Source organism: Panthera leo, chromosome B4, assembly GCF_018350215.1.
Source record: "Panthera leo isolate Ple1 chromosome B4, P.leo_Ple1_pat1.1, whole genome shotgun sequence".
NCBI classification, from domain to species: Eukaryota; Metazoa; Chordata; class Mammalia; order Carnivora; family Felidae; genus Panthera; species Panthera leo.
In genome coordinates this window covers 35897779-35911544 of record NC_056685.1, presented here as the reverse complement: position 1 = coordinate 35911544, position 13766 = coordinate 35897779, and the positions used below count along the sequence as shown (strand labels likewise).

At 38.3% G+C, this 13766-nt stretch overlaps 1 protein-coding gene across 9 annotated transcripts in view; it reads left to right on the top strand.

The window, feature by feature from the left end:
- ERC1 (ELKS/RAB6-interacting/CAST family member 1) overlaps positions 1–13766 on the top strand; it is a 509468-nt gene that overhangs the window by 453591 nt on the left and 42111 nt on the right. For 5 of the 9 annotated variants that reach the window (XM_042945440.1, XM_042945438.1, XM_042945439.1 and 2 more), the window contains one exon: positions 10878–11066. In XM_042945440.1, the coding sequence (XP_042801374.1) occupies positions 10878–11066 (189 nt within the window). Of the gene's footprint in view, positions 1–10877; positions 11067–13766 lie in introns of those variants that run through there. The other 4 variants (XM_042945445.1, XM_042945443.1, XM_042945444.1 and 1 more) reach the window with 1 other exon arrangement.

The window sequence follows — 13766 nt, the reverse complement described above, 5'->3', positions numbered from 1 at the left end:
ATTTTAACTTTCAGAGAGGAGGAGGAGGGGAGATTAATTCAGTGACTATTTGGGAGGTTTTATTCTGAAATAAAGAAAATGGGTAGAGAAAACCATCTTCTTAATTTTTGTTTTTCCCAAATCCTTTTTTTTTCCACCCAAAGCCTGGGTTACTCCCAAGGTAAAAGGGTAATGTCTGGAAATCATTAATCCATGGGATTTGTTCACGGTGTATAAGATTTTCAGAAAGAATTTGCTTTTTAAATATGATTTCCTGATTGACTACGGCAGACATAAATCCAGGAAGGACGGCTCTGTCAGAGCAGCCAAGATCCCTTTCCAATTCTCAGATATCTGACATTTTTTGGTATGTATGTGTGGAGTGGAAATACAGATTCTTCGTGTGGGTAGGTCAGGAGGAGAGAGAGGTAGAAGAGGAAAGGAAGAGAATGATGGTGCTACTGGGGCTAAAATAGGGCACCTTTCCTGGAATTAGCCTTAGCTCACTGGGGGCCTAGCTTTATTTAATGTATACTAATGAGAAGGAGAAGTTAAAGAGACAGACACCCTTGTGTCTCCTGTCCTGGTACTGGTTTCAGTTCTTGAAGTGCTCTTTTATGATATTCAGAAACACTTCCATCCTCTCAGTTTGCAGATTTCTAAGCTGTGCTAAACCTGAATATAATGGCTAAGAGCCATTTTGCTCAGATCTTTCCTTCCATCTTGCCCTTGCCGTCCTCTTCCCACTGCAAGGATATCCGTGTGCCTTCTTATACACACCAAATCACGTGTCTAACCTGTCAAGTTTGTTTCCTGGTTATTTCTAACTTTAGCATTAAGAGATCAAATTCCTATATGAAAATCAGTTCTTCTCTAAATAGCAGAAATACCCATTTCTGATATCTCTCCACAGCTATAGATATTTTCCCCTGCGTTCCAAATGATAGATAAACTCTCCTCTCCCACCTGTACCCTCGTAGGGGGTACATTCTTGTTAAGCACTGTTTGATGAGGAGCCATGTCTACCATGTCTGTCTTCAGATAGAATGAGCCCCTCAGTGGCCACAGCCTATCAGTGAGCATTCTATAGTAGACTTCTAAATATCTGCATGGTCCTACTGTGTTTGATTTGACACTAGAGTTGAAATAATAATGTGACTAATGGCAAACTATCTCTGTCTACTCCTCCAACTCTTTTAGGTGTGTACACACACACACACACACACACACACAGCTTTAACCTGACCTTAAAATAAGCTAATCACAAAACAGTCTCCTCCAGAGACTGGCCTCTGGGAGCCCTTATACAGATATGTTATCAAATCTCATAGTTACTAGATAATCATACTTTGCCCTTTTCTTCTCCGTATTCCTGTAGACTAGACTATGAGAAGGAGCTAGTGGATGTGTTCCCTATAATGTACATTCTTTGTTAGATCATTCCCTATTTATTGAAAGACTGTCAAAGCCAGGAGGTTCCTTTTGTTTATCCTGGGTACCTCCACTTGGCCTTCTCTTCCTCTTCCAGTGCAATTGGTACATTGCATTGGAAAGAGAAGAAAATGAAATGTTGTGATAAGGTTGTTATTGTGGTTTGCCCAGCAGGCAACAAGCATGTTGCTGTTTTTCAGATCCATCTGTCTAGCAGACATGTAATAATGCCAAGAAGTGTTGTTGTGCATGACTGCAACAAACAATTATAGCAGGAGTACTTTAGGCTCCACACCTCAAAGGATCAGAATGGAGTGTGAGTTATTAATTTCAACACTCAGGTAGGTGCACAGGCATGCAAGGAGTTGAGGCCACCATTTTTGCTTGCGGCCAACTGCCTAACTAGTTTTTCCTTTTCAATGCAGCATCAGTATTCATTTGGCTCGCCTGTTCCAAAAGTGTGAACCTCTTTTCTCCCTCTTCTGCCTCATTTTTCTCCCCCATGCCTAGAATTTTTTCCCCGTAATTTCTCATTCATGAGTGAATAGCCATGGAACTTAGGTATAGAATGGGGTGGTCACTTACCTGTTTTATTGTGTACACTTTTAGGTGTACACACAAATACTTAACCCCTACATTGTTCACTAAAATACAATAAATGATTTATTGTGGAGAGGCAAGCCTTCAGCCAAGAACTGAATTGAAGATGCTTTCCCATCTTTATTAACTCTTAAGAGCGAGGAAGAATTTTGGAGCATGCACCTATTCTTAGCATTTCTTAATCTAGCAGAGTGGGTGGTTTTCTTGAATCTAGTTCTCTTTCTCTCATCTGACCATATCTTCAGGGTGCCTACTATGTGTCCCCCTGATTGGTTAGCTTGTAGTAGCTTCTGTGCCTCATAGTAGCATTCTCTCCACCTAATGTCCATTTATCTGCACTTCTTCATTTGTACATACTTGTCTGCCCCCTTATTGGTAAATGATCTTATTTTCATGTATCTTACAAATTTCCAAGTGTTAAAGCAGGCACTTGAAATACCTGCAGCCTTTAACATCCTCTGCGAGCATATGAATAAAAGGGCCCAGTGGGAGATTCCCTTCCCTTACCAGTGTGCAGGCCTGCAACACTCTGCTGTATTTGAGTAGCATTTATTATACTGCATAAAATAGGATAGGTTTTAACTAAATGAAGAGTAACTAGGCAAAATATAGTTAGTAGCTCTGTAGTTCAGATTTCAAGATTCATTTTATTCTGTACCCTGTTTCCTGTCTCCTTACAACTTTGAGTACAGATTTTTTTTCTCTCTCTCTGTATCCAGATCAAGAAGTAGAAAATGTTTTGTTTTGCTGAAGTGGTAGTATATACTTAAAGAAAAGTTGACAACGGATTTCTGAGCCATGAAACTAAGAGGAAATGACCAGATGTTATTTAAAAATTTTTTAATGTTTATTTTTGAGAGAGAGAGAGAGAGAGAGAGAGAGAGAGAACTTGAGCGGGGAACAGGCAGAGAGAGAGAGAGAGAGAGACACAGAATCTGAAGCAGGCTCCAGGATCTGAGCTGTCAGCACAGTCTGACATAGGGCTTGAACCCACAAATTGTGAAACCATGACTTGAGCTGAAGTCAGACACTTAACCAACTGAGCCCCCAGTTTTTTATAAAATGATTACCACTTTTGTTTGTACTTCAAAACCTATAGCCTTTGGCAATTTTGATGGACACATTTAAACTTTAACAAACCATAAAGCCTTTTTAAAATCTAAAACCTTTGGAGAGAGTTTTTACTTTAAGAACTAGATATTTCTGTTTGTAGTAAGATTTCTGATTAACATTTATTCATCTCAGTGACCCAATAGTCCCTGAACCTGAATTCCTAGTGTAACTGAGTATTTACTATTCCTTTCCTTTACTCAGTGTTAAAGAAAAAAATTATCCATTCCCTTTTTTAAACAGTAAGACAGACTTTATTCAAGACAACTGTGATAGGGATAGGAAGCAGTGCAATGGAGTTGTTCAGTGGGGAGAAAGATTGTGCTTAACAATCTTTGAACTGAATATGGTAAGGAAAACTGGAAATTCATGGCCAAGAAGCAGGGTTGGGATCAGTATATGGACACTTACCAAGACAAAACACCAGGGATAAGGGCACATTCTGGCTAAACTGACCTAATAAGATCCTTGCTGAAGGCAGGCCAGCGATCACCTGGAGAATGAGGGAGGATGAGGAACCTTATCATATATTGAGAGTAATCAAATATCAAGGATGAGAGATTCTTGATAAACCAATTTAGCAGAATTCTTGATAGAGCTAGACAATGTAGAGATGAGCCCAAAATTAGGGCCAGTTAAGAAGAGAGTTCAGGGAGAACCTAACTAAAGTTTGGTGAGAATCTTTGCCACCAGTATATAGATAACATAATGAGAGGGTTAAGTGAGCCTAAGTGATTCCCCAGTCCAAATATTTCATTTACTATAGTAGTAATAGTAGGTCATCTGTAAGGGAGGCTGAAAGAACAGATTCTGCTTACTATAACACACCTATTTTAGGTACTTAGAAAATATTTATGATATAAATGATTGTTTTGCTTTTGTCATGATTTTTATTTTTGGTTTAGGAGACAAATACAGGAAAGTCACATTCTATAAAATTTGGGGAGTCAAATAGTTAAACATGAAAGATAGTTAATGAAGTAAGGGTTAGGATTTGGAGCCCTTAACTTTAACTTGCCTTTAACTTTAGGTTATCTGTTAATTTTTCCTGGAATTTTGGAAGTTTATTAACTTACCCCTAAAAGAAAGGCAGCTATGCTATACTAGAATTGTTTTTCAGTTACTAGCCCACTAAGTACAAAGTAAGTCTAAAGCTATTCTCTCTCTTGCAGGAAAAGTGTCTAGTGAGGGCCATTCTCAAAAGTATATTTTTTTCTATTTGGTAGGGTTAAAAATGGGTAAGACTATACCACCAAAAACATTTAGGGAATCCATTAATTGTCCTTCTGTTTGGGCTTCAAATGAGAAAGCTAATTAAGAAGTTGGATCTCAGAGACCATTAAGAATAAAAAACTTGAGGAGTGCCTGGGTGGCTCAGTTGGTTAAGCATCTGACTTCAGCTCAAGTCATGATCTCGAGGTTTGTGAGTTCAAGCCAGCATCGAGCTCTGTGCTGACAGCTAGAGCCTGGAGCCTGCTTCGGATTCTGTGTCTCCCTCGTTCTCTGCCCCTCCCCCACTTTCTCTCTGCCTCTCTCTCTCTCTCTCTCTCTCTCTCTCTCTCTCAAAAATAAACATTAAAAAAAATTTTAAAGAAGAAAAAACTTGGATTTTATAACCTTATATACGAAGACAAAGTTAAACTAAGCTTCACAGCACGGCACAGAGGTTTATTTAGCAATTTGCATGAAGTTGATTTCAAAAGTAAACTTGAAGATAAACCATGAATTTATGCATTTTAATTCTTGTATACACTCAACACATTAGCTCCATTATTTCATGACTTTTTTAATGTAGAGTAGAACCACACCTTATTCTTTTTTTTTTTTTAATTTTTTTTTTAACGTTTATTTATTTTTGAGACAGAGAGAGACAAAGCATAAACGGGGGAGGGTCAGAGAGAGGGAGACACAGAATCTGAAACAGGCTCCAGGCTCTGAGCTGTCAGCACAGAGCCTGACACGGGGTTCGAACTCACGGACCGCGAGATCATGACCTGAGCCAAAGTCGGCCGCTTAACCGACTGAGCCACCCAGGCGCCCCCACACCTTATTCTTAATATTCCCACCAGCTAAAACTGGATATGGCATGGCACAAAGGCATTCACTAAATGTTTGTTAAGTGAATTATATAACTTTTTAGTTTCAATATATGTCATTTGATATACTATATTTTTTGAAAGAACTCTATTCTTTCACAAATAACTGCATTTAAGTGAGAACATAACACAAAATTCCAGACTTTTGTAAAGAAACTTAACACTAGCCTTCATCTTTCTTATCCTGAAGTATATAATTGGCCAAGAAGATAAACTTAGTTATTGAAGGAGAAAAGAGTTTGAGACTAGATCGATTAATTTTCTTTATTTGTTTATTTATTTATTTGGTTCTTTTTTTTTTTTTTTTTTTTTTTTTTTTTTTTACTTTTCAGAGTTAGCCCTCTGCTGGAGCCTCTAGACAAAAATACAGTTAAGAGACTAATGTCTCTAGGCAGTTAATGTTATTTGTTCTGGGACTTTCTTGATACACCTACACTGGGGGACAGAAGTGTAATGGTAACCCAGTGAGAAATCAAAACTACCACTAGCATTTTTGCCATTAATATATGGGCAGGTGAACCTGTCTCTGAAGACTTCAGCAGCAGATATAAAGAGGAACAAGATTTTATAGCCAATTAAGGGTAGTCAGCTAGCCACAGAAGAATCACAGCAAATGTAAAAATAATTTTCCAGGAACACAGTAAATGATGGATAAATGTTAGCTTTTTTAAAAATGGCATCTTCAGGGCATCTGGGTGGCTCAGTCACCCTTAACTTTAAGTCACTTAACTAAGTGTCTGACTTCAGGTTAGGTCATGGTCTCATGGTTCTTGAGTTCAAGCCCCACATTGGGCTGTCTGCTATCAGTGCAGAGCCTGCTTCAGATCTTCTGTCCCTCTGTCTCTTCCCCTCCTCCTACTCACTTGCTCTCTCTCAAAAATAAACATTTTTAAAAATGGCATCTTCTTGGGGTGTCTGGGTGGTGCTTAGTCCATTAAGTGTCCAACTCATGATTTGGGCTCAGGTCATGATCTCAAAGCCCCACACTGGGCCTGTGCTGGGCATGGAGGCTGAGATTCTCTCTCTCCTTCTCCCTCCCCTCCTCATGCTTGCACTCTCTCTCTCTCTCAAAAATAAAATATTTTTTAAAGTGGCATCTTCTTGGGGTGCCTAGGTAGCTCAGTTGGTTAAGCATCTGACTGTTGATCTCAGCTCAGGTCTTGATCACAGGGTCATGAGTTCAAGCCCCATGTTGGGCTCCACACTGGGCCTGAAGACTACTTTAACATAAATAAATAATAAATAATAACAAATGGCATCTTCCAAACAGCAAAATACTAGTTACCCCAAAATCTTAAGTTCCAAATAATATTGAGTACCTATTCATTCAGCCTTTATGATGAAGCTACACCATTCCTTTTTAAATGAGTGCCTAGGGTGGATGCCTGAATGGCTCAGTTGGTTCTGACTCTTGATTTTGGCTCAGGTCACGATCTCACAGTTTGTGGGTTCAAGCCCTGGTGTCGGACTCCATGCCGGCAGTGCGGAGCCTGCTTAAGATTCTCTCTTTTCTCTGTCTTTGTCCCTCCCCCGCTCATGCTCTCACATCCTCTCTCAAAATAAATAAGGAAATAAATAAAAAACAAAATTAAAAAAATAAAACCAGTGCCTAGAATGTGTTACAACGAACTAATCTATACTTAGAGTAAGTGTCTGACAAAGAAACAGTAGAGGGAGAAGAGAAAAGGAGGCTAAATAATGGACTAGTTAAAAGTCTTTCACTGTGCACATTCCATCCTGGTATTGAAGAGTCAAATGGTCTAAGAAAGTGTGTTCAGATATCATAGATACATGGGTTGCAGAAATGGAAAACTGTGGAATTTTCACTCACAGTCTACACTGAACAATACAGGAGCAATTCATCTGTCTTCCAAAAGACCTTTACCCATCTAATCTCACTTAAGTGGAAAGGAGGTTAAAATAAATACCTCAGAAGATCACTGTCCTCTGTCACCATATGTCATCAAATGCTGGCCTCTGAAGTCAGTTTGAGAATCTAGTACATAAGCAAATAAATCCTTTGAGAAGAAACAAAGCTATCAGTAAGTCAACCAAAAAAATCTTATCCCTTTTTGTAATTTAAATTCTTTTCCTTAATAATTTGGTAAATATTAAGACTAGGGTAACATTGCCTTTTGACATTACATTTGATACAAGCAGAAATTATCTCGATAAGTTCATTTTTTAACTTCATTTTGACAAAAAAAGATGTATAACTATTTTTCTGCATAGCTATGGAACTAAGCCTGACCACATTTCTGATAGTTTTTGGTAGGACTTCTTGCCAATGTACTGAGGTTGCATGTGGACAGAAGACATAACTTACAGATCCTGTAAGGCATCCTCATTCCACTTGACAAGCGTCCCTTTTCCCTCTTGAGATTAGGCAGTGGCAGTTCTACCTTGTGGGAAATGCAATTTCTTTTCTAAGTGGCCTGCCCAAGTCAGATAGGGGGAAAAGGAAGAGATAAGGGCATTTCCCACATGATTGACGTGGTTAAATGTGTCCCAGAGAGGCCAAAGTGATTTTTTTAAGAGGGTAGATTTGAGAGCTGTGCTACTTGGGCTGTTTCCTATGCCTTCACATAGTAAGCCCTATGGGGTTTTTGTTTTGTTTTGTTAAAGCAATTTCTTTAGCCATGGGAAGAAAGGACAGACATCTGGGCTGTTGCATAGATGAATTTTTATTCTGGAAAGAATTTCAAATTCCATCATTTTTTAACTTTTCAGTTTGGACTTTGAGGAATTATAGAGTGCAAAAGACTATCATGTTTTTTAGTCAGTTAGCACTTCAACATGAAATGCATTTAAATTAATTTAAATTTACCTTTAAGAACAAGGACCTGAAAAATAAGTTTTTTCATTTCAAGTCATGTAGTAATGAGGTAGTATTTTTCTAAATGTCATTTACTATCAGAAATTTGACTTTTCCATTACTACCATTTATCACATTGTCTCCTTCCTCTGTGGTCATATTCTTTCATGCCAGTTTGCTTATTCAAACAGTAATTACCTAAAATATCAGCTTTTTCAGCCTTGCAGCCCAGATGTGATAACATCTATAGTCCCCCCCCAACACACACACACACACACACACACATACATACATACACACATACATACATACATACATACATACATACATACATACATACACACACATACAGAATAAGTGGTAGTCCCAAAAGTGAATTCCCCCTCCCCTGCCAAATTTTTTTTATCAATGGAAGACAAGGCCAAGCCAAAAACAACAACAACCAAAAAAAAAAAAAAAAGAAAGAAAGAAAGAAAAGAAATAGGGCTACATTGTGTGGAGGCCTCAGGGTTGTGGTGTCTTATGGTTCTATTACCATGACTAGGCAGTTTAGTTATTGAAGTGCAAAGTGTGCATGCATTTAAGGGAATACTGCCTTTATATTGCTTTTAAAGATTATGCTTTGGAATTCTTTATAAAATTTTCTGCAGTGAGTATACATTTGTGGCCAGAAATAAAATATAATTCTTTTTGAGAGATTGGTGATGTTAGTGAAAAATTATCCAACTTCCCCACTCTCTAAATCCTCTGCTTTATTCAAAGAGTCCCTTCTTTCTGTGATTGGCAGGGTCAATATGTCTATCATAGGTAGGAAATGCCAGCAGAAACTGGTACCATGAGCCTGCTGATTAGGGGTTTCTTATAGAACCCAAGAGCTTTCCATACCAGCACCTAAGTGTTTAACCTTTATCCTTATAGAATTGTGTGTATGAGTTTAAAAAACAAAATAATGCTAAGTTGATTTACTTTCTCTGGTTTGTCTAGCCAGGCTTCAACTTCTATAATATGTAATACTAGATAGGCCTAACCTCTGAACTCTGATCTCTTTAGTAAGCTAAAGATTGTTTTAGTCACTATGCCCTGGCTCTTCCCTCTCTTTTTTTAAGTTTTTATTTATTTTGAGAGAGAGAGCGCACAAGTTAGGGAGTGGCAGAGAGAGAGGGAGAGAGAAAGAATCCACATTGTCCAGATGCAGAGCCCGATGCAGGGCTCAAACTCACGAGCCACAAGATCATGACCTGAGCTGAAGGTGGATGCTTAACCGATTAAGCCACCCAGGTGCCCCTGGCTCTTCCCTCTCAATTATTTCATGGAATTAATATTAGAAAACACAGGAAATGTGATGTATTTATAAAGCCACCATTAAAAACCATGTTTTTCCAGGAATAGGTAATGTTTGAATAGTACTCATAATGTTTATAACATTAAATGGATAAACAGTGTATCAAGCAAAATATGAAGTGTGATACTGTTAAAGTTGGTTTATATAAGTTTATTACAAGACTTAGAAGAAAATCAGCCAACATTGCAAATGGTAATGCCTATAGCCTATTTTGTCACTTCTTTTATACTTTTTTCCCATATTTTTCAGAGTAAAATATGTATTAATTTCATAAAATATGTAAAACTTTATTCATTTAAAAAAAACTCTTAAAGAGAAATAAAGGAAAGCAGCAGGAGCAGGCCTCTCGGGAGGCCAGGGAGAAATCAGTGTCACTTTTGAAAGTAATGCCAGTCCTTGTTTCTGTAAAGATTACTGAGCTCCTTTATTCATTAGGTGGGTTAGAGGTGTCCTGTACATGAAAAATGCCAGCCTAGTGACATGTAACAGGTGCAGACCTCTGCCTTTTAAGCCCTGGGAACATTTTGAGAATTGCCAGCATTTTGGTGGAGCTTCACAACTCTCACAGCTGCTATGTGTCAAGCAGGTGCTGCTCTAACATTTCCTTGTTCTGAGATGTGAGATCTGGCCCAACTCTTCCTAAACGCGCCAGGCTTTGACCAACTACCAAGTACCTGACCAGAGTATTGTCATGAGAGCTGTCAAATGAAATTCTGGGGTAGAAGTCATCTGTCATGTGCTTCCAAGTGGAATCAAGGGATAGTTATTCATCCAGAGTAAAGGGAATACCAAAAAAAAAAAAAAAAGTGCAGGACTGTTTTTCAAGATAAACATCAAACCAGTGTTACAACTGAGAGAATTTCAGAGAGTCCTTGGCTGTGAGTCAGGTGTTTGGTGTTATAGAAGAATTTATCAATCACTGTTTAAAAAGAATATTGGATACCTCTGTGAAATGAATGAGGGGCGCTTAAGCCAGGATGAGGCAGATTTAGTAATGAGTTCACTCATCACATCTCATGGCCAAGAAAAACTTGCACCTTCTCCAGAGACAGAATTTTTCTTCTATTCCAGGAGGTGAAGGAACACATGAAGTATATGCTGTCCAGGCTTTCAGTGAGCAAATTTCGCTAGCATTTTTTTTTTTTGTAACCTCTTATAAATAAACGGGAAGAGAAATCATGAGGTAACTGGAGTCTTTCTGTATCATGAATGTCGTGGTAAAAACAAGTTAGTCCTGTGTTTAATCCCCTGCCTAAGTATGGAACTCTCAGTTTCATCTTGATAGACTAAGCCAGCATTCCCTACCTGTCTCCCAAAAGGGGGTTTAGATGTGACAGTGTAAATGTGCAAGTGTGTGGAACTGTATCTTTTTATAATCCTGAAGATTTCAGTGGTGGTTAGAGCAGTTTGACTCTTTGGCCAGTTTTCTTTGACTTGGAAGACAAAGATATTTGAACTTCTTGTTTCAGATTGACCTTGACTTTCCTCAATTTTTTCACTTCAGATCATCCAGCCCCTCTTAGAACTTGACCAGAATAGAAGCAAATTAAAGTTGTATATTGGACACCTGACAGCCCTCTGCCATGACCGAGACCCCCTGATTCTTCGTGGACTCACTCCACCAGCTTCCTATAACTTGGACGATGACCAGGCAGCTTGGGAGAATGAGCTGCAGAAGATGACCCAGGAGCAGGTAAGTCTCTCACTTGAACTTTGACAAGACCCTGTTAAAATTCAGCTGCTATTTAGATTGATGCAGTAGGAGCTACCTTTGGAAACTCAGTGTCCAGATTCAGGATTCTTAGCAAAGGGTAGTTCTTCAACAGATAATAGGAATTACTATTTGCAAAAGTACCACTTTATTCTTCCCTCAGTGTGACTTGCTCAAGTATCAAAAAGGGCTGCTTAGCACTCTCAACAATAGCCAAATTATGGAAAGAGCCTAAATGTCCATCAACTGATGAATGGATAAAGAAATTGTGGTTTATATACACAATGGAGTACTACAGGGCAATGAGAAAGAACGAAATATGGCCCTTTCTAGCAACGTGGATGGAACTGGAGAGTGTGATGCTAATTGAAATAAGCCATACAGAGAAAGACAGATACCATATGGTTTCACTCTTATGTGGATCCTGAGAAACTTAACAGAAACCCATGGTGGAGGGGAAGAAAAAAAAAAAAAAAAAGAGGTTAGAGTGGGAGAGAGCCAAAGCATAAGAGACTCTTAAAAACTGAGAACAAACTGAGGGTTGATGGGAGGTGGGAGGGAGGGGAGGGTGGGTGATGAGTATTGAAGAGGGCATCTTTTGGGGATGAGCACCGGGTGTTGTATGGAAACCAATTTGACAATAAATTTCATATATTGGGGGGAAAAAAAGGGCTGCTTAGAAAGGAGAGGGTTAAGGACAGTCTGCTCATATGCCATGTGTTGTTTCATAGAAGCGATGACCACTGATAATTATGGGTACTGAAGGAAAATCTGAGTTAAGGATACTTGGATAAAGGATTCTTGACAAGTCAGTAGCATATATCTTACTCAGTTGTCTCTAGGGAACAGTGGGTTACAACACACTTAAGTTTTTAAGTAAAAAAAACCATTCAATGAATTAATGTTGCTTCCCACGCTACATTTTCTGCCTACTGTTGCCTGTAAAATACCCAGTGATTCTCTTTTATTCGTATTGTGATTTTATTTTATTTTTTGTTCTTTTGTTTAATAGAGAAAGGCTATTCTGGACAGAAAAACTGTGAATAAAAGAAACATAAAAATGAATGAGGAGAGCTATAGAGAGCAGACATAGGAAGTGAAGGAAAGAAAAGTTGAATAAATACAGAGAAAGAGAACAGTTTTTAAAACATTGAGTCTAAGCTCCTTTTGTTCCTAGTTTATAGATGGGGTTGATGATATCCCTAACTAGGCTATAATCATACTAACCAAGAGACTTAACTGCACTGGTGGTGTAAATTTACTAAAATTCTGCAGAATTTTGAAGCGGTATGCTGTTGTCCAGCTAAATCCTTGCTATTTGTTAAGCACTATTTGTTCACTTACAATGTGTGAAGGAAAATTGTGTTAAATACAGATACTTCCATGGTATAATGTTAAAGACAGCAGTATTAAACCACAGATCAAGAAATGCAGACTGGAGTTGTAGAGCCGTACTTACTTACCCCTGATATGGATATTGCCTCATAGAACGCATATTTAACAGCCTAATTAGTTATCTACCTCACTTATTTAATTAGTAAAAAGGTAAGGCCTGCCTCTCAAATGTAGCATGTTGCCATAGAAATTTCAATTTCTCTCTTCTTGAAAGAGAAAAATCCAAAGAACAGAATGAAATTGGATTCCGAGTAGCTTCTTTGGATATTAATAACCATGTAGTGAAGATGCAACTGAAAGGCCACTGGAAGCAGAACACATGGCTGGTTAGTTTTCAAAACTTTTACTTCAGGGGCACATAGGTGGCTCAGTCGGTTGAACGTCTGACTTCTGCTCAGGTCATGATCTCATGGTTCGGAAGTTCAAGCCTCACGTCAGGCTCTGTGCTGACAGCTCCGAGCCTGGATCCTGCTTCAAATTCTCTCTCTCTCTCTCTCTCTCTCTCTCTCTCTCTCTGCGCCCTTTTCCCACTCGTGCTCACTCGCGCTCTCTCTCTCTCAAATAAACATTAAAATTTATTTATTTAAAAAACTTTTACCAAAATTTTACAGAAGAACAATGCTTCTTAAAGCACTGACCATAGTAATGTATCAAAGTTTAACCGGCATTAAATTATTTCTTTGTGTAACAGCTTGTCTTTGAAATGAAAAAAGTATTTTAGCTTAGTTCCATTTTTCAAATATGCTTGAATGGGCTTAACTCAGTCTCTCTAAGGGGAAAAAAAATATCTCCAGGATGAGACCAAAATCGAAAATTTCTAACTAAGAATTTTTCAAAAAGTTTTGAGTGAATGAAACCAGGAATTCACTAATAGACTTGCATTACACGTTATGTTACAATCAAGCTACTGTAAACATCAAAACAATTTTGCTCAATACATGAATTGTGTTAATATGTTTCTTCTTGATTGAGAATGTGCTTCAGTCACTGAAGTTATTGCTTGAAGTGTGTGAAGTTGTATCTTTAGCAGGCTTCCCTGGAAAACCTGGGAAACAGGGGACTTAGGTTATCTGTAAAAGAATACAGCAACCAATACCACCTTCTATTGGTGGAGAAACCAATCAATTTTCTGCCTTACCACAAGTAAGAATTTAAGGGAACAATGCAGGCTATTGAGAAAGATGACCCTTAATACTACAAAATGATTTGTCTATGAAAGTATTATGATCAAGGTTTGACTTTACTTTTTGAAGCCCTAGAAACATATGACATGAATCACTGCCACAT